The sequence below is a fragment of the Hyperoodon ampullatus genome (assembly GCF_949752795.1).
Source record: "Hyperoodon ampullatus genome assembly, chromosome: 16".
Classification (NCBI taxonomy): domain Eukaryota; kingdom Metazoa; phylum Chordata; class Mammalia; order Artiodactyla; family Ziphiidae; genus Hyperoodon; species Hyperoodon ampullatus.
In genome coordinates this window covers 72,538,077-72,550,251 of record NC_136929.1, presented here as the reverse complement: position 1 = coordinate 72,550,251, position 12,175 = coordinate 72,538,077, and the positions used below count along the sequence as shown (strand labels likewise).

The window sequence follows — 12,175 nt, the reverse complement described above, 5'->3', positions numbered from 1 at the left end:
GCCTACGTGACATAGTGCCTGAGTAGGAGAGTTTGATATTTTGGCGTATTGTTTTTCTGGGTGTGGTGCGCTATTGTTACAGGTTGCACACCCAGACAACATTGTGTGAGGGTTGCTGCTTACCTGGAAACTCCAGGCACCAGGATTTTAACTGCAAGAGTCAGAAGGGGTCCACCCTGTGCAGGTATCTTGCTGTAATAACAGCTGGCAGCTGTCTGTGACCCAGGACTTTATGAAGATGACAGAAGGAAGTATCGAGAATGCTTGAACCCACACTACGAAATAAGACCAATGCAGGTATTTCTAGATAACTTACAATTTGATGCAACAAACTGTACATGATATAGAAAGGAGTTTTGGCCTAAACTTCCAAATTCTTCTCCCTGAAGGGTAAGAAAAACTCTCTAGCCAGGGGTGGCTGAGAGAACGTTCTGGTCTGAAGTCCTCTACATCTTGGGTTTTCATGTTCTGGTGTTCTCCTAAGCTTATTCCACATTGGTCTCATGTCTCTACATGGGACTTGCTCAAATTTCACTTTATGCAGTAAATACCCAGTAATAATACTCCTAAGGAGATTTGTTCTCTGCCATGGGCTCACCCAAATGCCTGCTACTCCTGACTGCTGCTTTGCAAAGGGTTTCTCTACCAGAAAGTCTGAAAACCCATGGTTCTGGCCAGTTGTATTTGGATTCTGCCCAGTTTGTGTCAGAAGAGATTGTATTCAGCTTCTTCTGATGGGAAGAGAGACCTCTTTATTTGGGACCCTCCTCTGATCAAGAACAGGGATGCTGGGACACTTGGTGTGTAGTGTATCACAAATCTTTAGGAATAAGAGTTCAGGGGGCTTCCTATTAACTATTTCATTCTCAGTATTGTGGAGGCTGCACTACGATATGCTGCTAAAGGCCCCAGTAGGTCTAGGTCCTTAAAAGAAAACCATCCAGGTTTTGATAGTAGGGGAACTAATTTAATTTAAATGAAATGTGAACACCTTTGATGTGCTAGGTGCTATGTTCGGAGCTTCACATACATGCTTTTATTTAGTCCTAGAATGTCTTTATGAGGTGGGTGTTCTATGCCTATCTTACAGATGAGGAAACCGAGACTCTAAGAAATTAGCTGGCTTGTACAAGGTCAAGGTCACACAGCCACTAGGAGACCAGAAGATCTAGGATTTCAAAAATTTTATGGTGGTGGTGCTAAAAACACATAACATAAAATTTACCATCTTAACTATTTTTAAGGTATAGTCCAGTAGTGTTAACTCTGTTCATATACTGTGCAAAAGATTTCTGGGATTTTTTCACCTTGCAAAACTGAAACTCTAAATCCATTGAACAATAACTCCCCATCCCCCCTCCCTGTAGTCCCTGGCAACCGTGAATCTACTTTCTATTTCTATGAGTTTGACTACTCTGGATACCTCTTATAAGTGGAATCATACCTAGTATTTTTCTTTCTGTGACTGGCTAGTTTCACTTAGCATAATGACCTCAAGATCCATCCATGTTGTAGCATGAGTCAGAATTTCCTTTCTTCTTAAGGCTCCGCAATATTCCATTGTATGCATACACCACATTTTCTTTACAGAGCTAGGATTTTAATCCAAGTTCGGGAGGCTCCAGATCCCATGCTCCTCTCTTGTGCATAAACCATGTTCCCTGGTCAGTGCTTTAAAGAGAATTGTAAATTTCACATGACACATTAAATGCAAGAGAAGTGAGACAGCGGTGTCCCGGCTCCGCTCTCAGCATCGCAAGCCCAGAGGTGGAGTGGCAGAGGGCTGCCTGACTTACACGCTTCCAGGGGAAGCACCCCGACCTTCTCCTCGCACAGGGCCCAGCTCGCCACTCCTCCCATCACCGCCTCCCGACACACGCCTGCTCCAGCACACGCCCGGGCCTCTCCTCTCCGGTATGTCACGTACCAAGGTCTCCAGGACGTCTCCGGCTGAATATAAATAGCCCTGAGACCTCAGACTCCCCACCCTTCCTCACCCAGCCTTCCCTGTTGCCCAACTTCCCCGTCCTGTGGGCTGTGCCAGTGTCCTGCTGCTTCTGCAAGTCTGCATCCTGGTAATCTTTGCCGCCTCTCCGGTTTTCATCACTCACCAGCCACTGCCAAGGACAGCAGCTTCCTCCTCGGCAGCCAGAATCTTTCCCTTCCCCAGAATCCCATCCAAATCCCTCGACCAGACCCAGAGGGCTTTGCACCTGCAACGTGGTTCTTCCTATTCGCCCCCAACACTCCCACCCTCCCCTCCCCTCCCCCACTCCCGAAGGCTGGCCTTGAATTACCTGTAACCGTTTCTCCACAATCATCTAATCAAGGCAAGCTCAGCACTGTCCTGCTCAGGTCTTTCCCCCCAGCTGCTCCTCCTCGCGTCCTCCATCTTCACCTGACCCCCCTTGGTCAGCTTTGTTCTGCTTACGGGTATTTTCTGGGCCCGCCTCACCCCCAAGCCATGCACCTGACCTTCACCTCCACCTCCAGCCTGTGGACAGGCACCTAAGCCACCTCGGTCCTGCGCCTCCTCTCCTGTACACTGCCAGGAGTCCCCACCCTCCTCTTCACCCTCCTTCTCCCTGGATTGCAATTTGTGACCCAGATTCATTCCACCCCACTGTCTCGTCTGTCATTTCTGACCTTTCTCAGGTTTTGAGATAAGTAACCTGTGTCTTTATAAATATTTTAATCAACTATATATGGATTTATCTTTTTTTTCTCCTAAGTTCCCTTGAGCATGAACTTGGATGGCTTTCCATATTCCCAAGTGGCTCCCTCGTCCTCCCAGCATGTATTATACCATAAATAAATTACACCATAAATAAATCAGGGGCGAGGAGAGTCAGGATAACATCAGAACTGTTTTTCCAGCCAAGATGAGTTCAGTGGGGTCAGGGATGGGAAGGAGACTCAGCAGCAGTGGAGCTGGGGTCCAGATGCTGACGAGCTCCTGAGACGAGGGCAGCATCTTCCAGCAAAACAAGCCCTGATGGAGATCCCTGAGAAGTTTAGGGGGTGTCTCTGTTCAGGTCTGGCACCTAGGCATGAGGGAGGGCTCCCCGGGCCCTCAGCTAGAGCATGATCCCGAGGGAGACCACCAAAGTCTCCCAGCTACGCCCCCCCAACCCAGCACGGGATCACAGAAGGGCCAAAGGAAAGGGGAGCCACATGCTGGACACCACGGCCGGGGGGGGAGCCTCGCCATCGGCAGGGGCCGAGGGCAACACTCTGGACCAGGGGGTGGGTCCCAGCTCATTGGAGGCCAAAGACAACCATGGAACAGACACAACCTGCCCTTGCTCTCCAGCCTGTCACGAACGTAACAAAACCTTAAATAAGCCTCCCTTAATCCCAATTTAATCCTGACCAAAGGAAAGGGAAAAAGAGAAGTGGGAGGGTCCTAAGCTGACTGAGGGTTTACCCCAAAGCAACAGAGTTTAAACTGGAAGTGACCCAGTTACTTGAATTGGCAAGAGCCAGGCTCCACCACCAGGAGGAAGCGGGGTTGAAGAGCTGAGCTGGCTTCATGACGGTCTGTGGAATTCCTCTCCCCTGTACAAATGATGTGCCCAGCAAACAGACTGCAGAAACGCACGACTTGTGAATTAGGCCCTCTGGGATGGCAGGGGCTTTGGAGGTGACCTAGGTGGAGCCTGTCACTTCAGTGACAAGGACCCAGGACTTGAGGAGGAGCAGGGATGTGGCCAGCAGGTGGGGACCCAACCCCGGCGCCTGCTTCCCCGCCTCCCAGCCAGGCTCTCCATCACCTGCCACTGCTGCCCGGCTCTGTCCTCCTCTGAAAGCAGGAGATGTCACACTGAGGGTTACAAGGACAGGCAAACTGAGTTAACATGACAGCATTGGTTTAAATGAAAGGACTCAGTAATTCCCAATATCCCACTGCCTGTATGTACATTAAGGATGTGAAATTGAGGTGGGAGCAGGGGCATGCAGAGTGGGAAGAAGCTTTTTTTTTTTTTTTTTTTTTTTGCGGTACGCGGGCCTCTCACTGTTGTGGCCTCTCCCGTTGCGGAGCACAGGCTCCGGACGCGCAGGCTCAGCGGCCATGGCTCACGGGCCCAGCTGCTCCACGGCACGTGGGATCTTCGCGGACCGGGGCACGAACCCATGTCCCCTGCATCGGCAGGCGGACTCTCAACCACTGCGCCACCAGGGAAGCCCGGGAAGCAGCTTTTTAACATCAAAATCTAGGTGGGGCAGAGGGGTTGAGGGAGTGGGCAGGTAGAGGTAGCTCTCTGCCAGGCCCCAGGTCGGGTGACTCGGGGTAAGAGATCGGGCCCCTGGAGCCCCCATCCTGCCAGGTATGAAGGCCCTGGCTGGGCGTCCCTGCAGCTAGAGGGTTAAACTTCAATCATTCCTCACTTGAAGAACATTTACTGTACCTTTTATAGGAAGGGTGCTTCCCCCCACCCCAAATTATACCCATTCTCACAATCATCTAACACTTTTTCACAATTACGGAGAAGAAGCAAACCTAACTTATTCTTACCTTTTTCTGAGTACAGTCCTGTCCCAAATCCCCCTACACTTCTAAGCCAAGGGTAGAATCTCTTAGTGTTGAATTAGGGAGTCACGGATCATCATTCTGCTGTGATTAAGGATTCATCTTCCCCACGTGAATGCTTCATTTCCCCCATAGGAGACCCATGTGTAGCACAGAAGCAGAGAAATGTATTTAAAAGCTTATTATGAGTAATCTCATAAGCTTATTATGAGTACCTATTCCAAGTGATAAGTGAAAGCGAATACCTCTTTGCGCCTAGATGAGCACGCCTGATGTTTAAGAGGCACTTGTTGAATGAAAAGTGTCTCAGCAATTATAGCTAAATGCCTCCTTCCATTTTGTTGGCTGGAATAAGCTGAAGCTAATTACGTTAATCACACCTGTCATTTATATCCAGAGTATTGCTGATCTTACATTAGCAGGCAACAATTTTCACGTTTGTGAAGCAAGTTTACCCTGTCAAATTGTTTCTTGCTGGCTTTTAGGGGTGGGGAGAGAGAAGGGAAGGTGATAGAGAGACCCCTGGGGTCTTTGGCTCTGGGGTGATCCTATGTTTGTGCTTATGTGCAAATAAACAGCCACAAATGAATCTTGAGTCACTGGGCCCAGGGAGCTAGGAAGGGGTGTGTGCTCAGTGTTGCTGTGGACTCAAGCATGAGGCTGAGGACTGGGAGTCAAGTTGGAGGCCTGTAGTACTTTCTGCTTACAAACCCCCAGGTGATGTGACATTTACACAGGTGAGGGTACCCGGCACCACCTCCTTGCATTGAATGTTAAAGAACAGCTAAGTTCTCTCAGGTTATTTTGTGCAAGGGAGTCAAAGGTGACAGTACTAATCATGACCATGTGACTAAGTACCATAGGAGGAAGGCATGGTGGACCCTGCTGCTTGTGATCCACCACCGCAAATCCATATGTCGAAACCTAATCCCCAAGGTGATGGTATTAGGAGGTGGGATCTTTGGGAGGTGATTAGGTCATGAGGGTGGGGACCTTGTAAATGGGATTCGTGCCCTTATAAAAGAGACCCTGGAAAGCTCCCTTGCCTTCCACCATGTGAAGACACAGCAAGAAGGCACCAGCTAGGAACCACAAAGCGGCCTCTCACCAGACACTGAATCTGCTGCTGCCTTGATCTTGGACTTCTCAGCCTCCAGAACTGGGAGAAATAAATGTCTGTTGTTTATAAGCCACCCAGCCGATGGTAGTTGCTATAGCAGCCCAAATGGGTAAGACAACCCCATTTGTGTGTGGTGGGTAAAAATGGAAGTGGGCAGCTGAACCCATCAGTACATATCCTTGCTTTGTTTTATTTATAATACTAACATAATATTCACTGTGTGCTGGGCATTTTCCCTAAATGCCTGACTCAGGCTCACGTTCACTCATGACAACCCTGAGCCTGGTCGCTCCCCCAGGGAGGTGGAGCTGGGCTGGGGACACTTCACGGCTGGTGACAGTCTGTGCCCCCTGCACCTCACTGTCCTGACCTTCCCTGAGGGTCAGCAGTGCTGGGTCACAGCATGCTCCTCTCCCTCTGGCCCTAATCACCTCAGTAACCACCTAATTATTTGTTCACTCCTTCAGCCCCGTGTACTCCGCAATGGCAGAGACTAGACCTGTGACACTCACCAGTGTCTCCAGGACCCAACTCAGTACCTGGCACATCGCATAGGCCCTCGAAAACGAATGGCTAGGTTCAAGCACCGGTTCTATTCATCTGTAATATATGTAGAACTGAGCTGACAACAAGAACAGTCTTAGAATTAATCTTTTTCGGTTGAAATTGATACATTCCAAGTATATGAGACATTTCCAAAGTCTGAAATCGTCTAAAAACTATGGTTTTACAAACTAGCAATTTGAGATATCATCTATTAAAAATGTCCTCTTTTCTAGGCAGTTATGTTAAGCATGTGACATGCATTTTCTCATTTAATTTTTATCACAACTCTATAAAGTAGATAGTACTTTGTCTACTTCTTTTCTTTCTTTCTTTCTTTTTGCAATTTCAGATGCACTAGCACAACATTGGTTAATTGTAATGGGTTAATTGGTTAAGGAACACTGTCGTTCCAGGCATGGCCCTCTCCTGCTCGTCTTTTATTCATTTATTCATATTTTAATTAAAAAAATGAACTTGCCAAAGAACTTGCCACCCAACCCAAGAACCAGAACATGAACAGTAACTCGCATCCATCTCTGTGCTCTGTGCTCCTCCCAACCCATTCTCTCACCCCACACACAACCACTATCCAGAATTTTGCATTTCCTTGTTTTTTTTCTACTGTATACCCAAATACTTGATTGCTTAGTTTTAGTTAGATTTGGACTTGATGAAAAGGGTGGCAGGCTTTTGTTCACTGAGCATCACATTCCTTAGGTTCATCCATCTTTTCGCAAGGGGCTGGAGTTCATTCATTTTCTCAGCTGTGTGATTTTTCCATACATTCTTCTGTTGATGGGCATTTCTGTTGCTTTCTATTCTTTGTTATTATGAAGGGCTGTTTCTCTTGGGTATAATGTCAGTTTTACAGAGGAAGAAATGGAGGCACAGAGAAGTTAAATAACTTACCCAAGATCTCCCAGCCAATAAGTGGCTGAACCAGGATTTGAACCTAGGTCTCTCTAGCTCTGAAGCATGTCATCTTTCACCACCTTATTCTACAGCCTCTATCAGCCTTCCCATAAGAAAAAGATAACAGGAGGTACAGAACACATTTTCCTTCCTCATTTTACTGGTAGAAAGTTACCCCACCCTCGCTTTGTCTATAGGAGAAGAAAAACTTGTACGTTGAGTTAATTAGCCCTTCAAATAAAATCACTAACTCTCTTGAATGAAGCAGCTATCCACTCCTCCCTATTTCAAAAAGTGACATTGTTGGGTACAGTATTTATCTCAGAGACTAGGTGTCCAAATAGTTTGGCTTTACACCTACAATCTGTTTAGCTCCTGGTTTGGAGCCTAAATTCCCTTTACAATAGAATCAATTGCATATGCCTGTGTATATTTCTTTTTTTTGTAATCAAAAGTTTTAAAGTAGAAAATGATAGGAAAATAAAGTAAAATGTTCATTTCTACAGCCTGCTATAATGTTCCTAGAAGCAAGATAACTAAATTCAACTCTTTGGGTTAAAAATAGGTTTTACATGGAAAACAGCTCAGTAAAATAAAAGAAGCTCTGATCATATAAACTGTAGATCACAATTTTTAAACAGAAATGATTTTACTTACTTGTGAGGAAACTTTCCAAAGAAAATGCTTAGTTATTTGGAATATAGAAAAAATAGGAATGAATGCAACGTGTGTTTGTGTTTATACAGTTTGCTCTTTGAAAAAATAGACATTGCTGTACTTTGGGCACTAAACAGTGTAAACCTTGAATTTGTGTAGATGTTTGATGTGGACCAGATTGAGGTCTGGTTTCTACAAGGTCACGTTCTGGCTCCAGAAACCTCACTGACCCGGTGCTGTCCTAAAACAGACCATTCTGTGGGCAACCCATTTCTTCAACAGTTATTTCTCACTTCTATTTCCAACCTTTCTGTGTATGTGGATTTGAGGCACACAGATTTTTTACTGTTGCTTAAAAATATAAAACAGAAAAAGTTTATACTCATATAACAACTTTATGGAAAATTTAGAAAATAGAAGGAAAAAAAATCTGACATACTCTCACCATCCTCATTCAAACTCCTGCCATTGTTGTGTTTTTCCTTTTCATCCTGGCCTGTGTGTATATACATCCTCTATAGGGCCAAACAGGGATGTGTCTAAATTTCCCTATGCTGCATGTCTTTGCTTGGATTTTCCCAGCAGCCGACCCCGAGACGAGGTATTCATGCAAAGGTAGTTTGTTTGGACGTGTCTACAATCCCCTGTGCTGCATGTCTTTGCTTGGATTTTCCCAGCATCAGACCCCAAGATGAGGTATTCATGTAAAGGTAGTTTATTTGGGAAGTGCAGGCAACACCACAGGGGGCATGGGTATCAACACAGGGAAGGGAAAGCAGCTGACAAAGAGCACCCTAATCAAGTGATAGAAGCTTAACCCCATAGGAAATCTGGGGACACAGTGCAAAACACGCAGCTCAAAGGGGTACTGAAGCTGGGGAACTTATACATCGACTCCCCACGGCCATTGTTTAAGGACTGCTCGGGGGTGGAGAAGGGGAACCAATTTCTAATTAGCTAATTCCTAATTTCTGTGTGTGTGTCCATAATTGAGGGTGCTTGGGAAAGACCCCTCCCCCCATTCAGAGATGCTCAATCTGGCGGCTGGAACTTGGTTAGAACAACTGAGAACGCTTGGTGGCACGGGTGGACCCAGAGTGTCTGCTCTACTGATTTGTTCACTTTACACTCATTACAATACCTACCTACATGTCCTTGTTGTCACACAGTCTTTACCCTTATGAGATTAATTTCTGCACAGTATTTCATAATGGAATCATAATCTAACTATCCCTCTAATATTGGATATTTACATTGCTTCAGAATGGAACCAGTGAGTGGGCAACAAATAGCTAACTCATTACTGTCCAAGCTCTAAAAGCTGGAGTTGTATACCGGGGGATGGAAACATGTGTTCTTAAAGATATTGGAAGTTCTCTAGTCAAACAAGCCAAGCAGAACGCCTCAGATGAAGACAACCAAGAGAATCATGACCAGGTAGCCCAGCAACATGTGCTCTAAATCGGATGTACTGTTATTTAGAGTGACACTTGAATTGTTGGTGTGTGTTCACATGATAGCTGTACTTCGTTCTTCAAAATGTCTAAAGGTCTACAAATTTTGTACATCAACACTTTGTACCCGGGCCATGATAGTTAGGAAGCACAAAGCTATCAAATCATTTGGTACCAGAAAGTAACGCTGAAACAAGAGACCTAGATTTGGCTGTGGTTGGCTGCCATCTTGGGGTGGCCATGTGCATCTCTGTGTTTCACCTGGAAATCAAGGTGTGCAGCAGACACGGTCTGCAGCTTCTCCTACAGCCATACCACCCTCCTCCTTCTTCCTTGCTAACACTACTCTGATTTTATGTAAATGCCAGGTGGAGAGTCCCTCTTCTCAGGGAAATCAGTCCTGACACAACCCCAGGGGAAAGTCATATTTGGTTTGAGTCACTTGCAGTAATTCCTTTCTCCTTAGCCACATACTCACTTTCCCAGCTTCCTCTGAGGTTAGGAAAGGCCACGTTAAAATAATAATTCATAGATGATACAACATTTTCCACGTGCCTTTACGTACTTTGTGTATATTTAAACTCATTTACTTCTCAAAACAACCCTAGGGGCTAAGCATAGTATTACCATCCTATTTTACCAAGGAGGAAACTGTGCAACAGAGAAGCTAAGTAAATTTCCTAGGGTCACATGGCTAGCAAGTGTTGGAGCAAAGACTCTCACTCAGGCGTGCTTCCAAGATCAATGCTCCTTTGTCATGTGGGGAATACCCAGGCTTGTCTTTACGTAACCAGGAGTCTATCCAAGTATATGCCTGAAGGAGCAAAGGTTCTCCTGTGGAGACATTGGCTTTCTTGTACCGCCTTCGTCATCACCAGTGATTCCCACAGGAGTTACCTCCTGGCTTTGAATCATCAAAATTCAGAGTTTCTCTTAAAGGCCTCACAATTAATCATAAGCATGAGTTAGAATCACCTTTTTGAAAGGTAGCAGGTAAGAATGCTTAATTCCCTCTTTTTCCTACCCTTTTGAGGTTAGGTTGTGTAGATTAGACTGCTTGCAGAATTGCTTTCCCTCCAGTTCCTCCCTTGTCTCACACGAGTGCTTGCACACACACACGCACACACACGCACACACACAGCACCCACACTGGTGGTACTTCAGGACAGGCTCTGCTTCTCTTCCTGATCTTTCAACTTCCTGTTCAGAGAAACTTTTCCTCACACCTCATCCCAACCTGCTCTCAGCTTTTTAGGTCACTGACTTGTATTTTTTCTTTAGTTTTTCTGTTGACTCTCACTTGTTGGCCTAAGGCACACCATAATCTTTCAGGGGAGAAGGATGGGCTCTTTTCACAGAGTCCTTATGTTCTGTCTTAGCGACTGGCCAACACTGCGCCCAACTCCACAGGGCCTTTAGGTCCCACCTACCTTGACCCCAACCTCCAAAGTAGCAACTTGAGCTGGAGCATCAAAGACTCAGGCAGTAACTTTCTAATTGTCAGTTGTCAGTGATATTGGGCCCTCCAGCAAGCACCACATCCTTCATCTAGGTCCAGGTTAATAGAAATACAGTCCTGGGAACAAAATGACTTGAGTTTTTACTTGAAGAACCATTCTGAGTTCTCTTTGAGAAATCACATAGAATGATAGAGTGGCCAGAACACTGGTTATAGGAAAACATTGCCTCAGTGTTCAAATGGGAGAAGGCTGTATCACAGAAATTCTAACCCTATAGCTTAATCCACTCTGGACATGACCTAGAACATTCTGAGAAGTCCAGGGAGAAGCCCCAAGAACCATCACAAATTCACAAAGAACAAATCAGGCCAGGCTGATCTTGCCTTCACTTTTGAGAGGGCTGGTAAATGAGAAAAGCAAATCTTAACCTCAGCTCTCAATACAATCAGTGCAAGGAGGAGTTATAACTTGCCCTCCAGGGATCAGACATATATTCAGTCTATATTACTCTGTTTCTGGCTCTTAAAATATAAAAGAGGAAGCTTTAAACCAGGCAGTTGTTACTCTTACATACTCAGAGGGCTGTTGTGTAGTAAAGGATTAGACATCAGAGGGCAGAACAAGGATAAGTGTGCACAAAACATAGGGAGGCTGTTCTGCACTCCGTATAGGGAAAAACTTTCTCACACTTAGAATGGGGTTTCTTAAACCTGACTCCCGTACAGACTCCCTCATAGAGAAAAAATATTCTTGCAAATCCCCGGGGCTTACAAATATTTTTCTATAACTTTTTAAAAATTGAAGTGTAGTTGATTTACAATATTATATAGTTTATATAAACAATAGTTTCGGGTATACAACACAGTGATTCAATATTTTTATAGATTATACTCCATTTAAAGTTATTACAAAACAATGGCTCTATTTCTCGGTGCTGTACTAGGTATCCCTTGTTGCGTATCTATCTTATACAGAGTAGTTTGTATCTCTCAATTCCCTGCCCCTATCTTGCCTGCCACACCCTCCCAACTGGTAACCACTAGTTCGTTCTCTAGATCTGTGAGTCCGTTTCTGTTTTGTTATATACATTCGTTTGTTTTATTTTTTAGATTCCACATATAAGTGATAACATAGAGCATTTTTCTTTCTCTGTCTGACTTACTTCACTAAACATAATACTCTCTAGGTCCATCCACATTGTTGCAAATGGCAATTTCATTCTTTTTTTCTTTTTAAAGGCCGAGTAACATTCCATTGTATATACATACATACCACATCTTCATTCGTCTGTTGAGGGACACTTAGGTGGCTTCCATATCTTGGCTATTGTAAATAATGCTACTGTGAACAATGGGGTGCACGTATCTTTTCAGATTAGTGTTTTCATCTTCTTCAAACGTATACCCAGGAGTGAAATCGCTGGATCATATAGTAGCTCTGTTTTTAGTTTTTTGAGGACCCTCCAAAAGTTTTCCATAGTGGCTGCTCCAATTTA

At 45.0% G+C, this 12,175-nt stretch overlaps 1 protein-coding gene across 2 annotated transcripts in view; it reads left to right on the top strand.

Annotated features, from left to right (window-relative positions):
* The first annotated feature begins 259 nt into the window (after positions 1-259).
* Positions 260-12,175, top strand: part of POMP (proteasome maturation protein) — a 47,937-nt gene continuing 36,021 nt past the window's right edge. For both annotated transcript variants that reach the window (XM_079721872.1, XM_079721870.1), the window contains exon 1: positions 260-297. In XM_079721872.1, the coding sequence (XP_079577998.1) occupies positions 292-297 (6 nt within the window). In that variant the 5' untranslated portion in view covers positions 260-291. The remainder of the gene's footprint in view (positions 298-12,175) is intronic.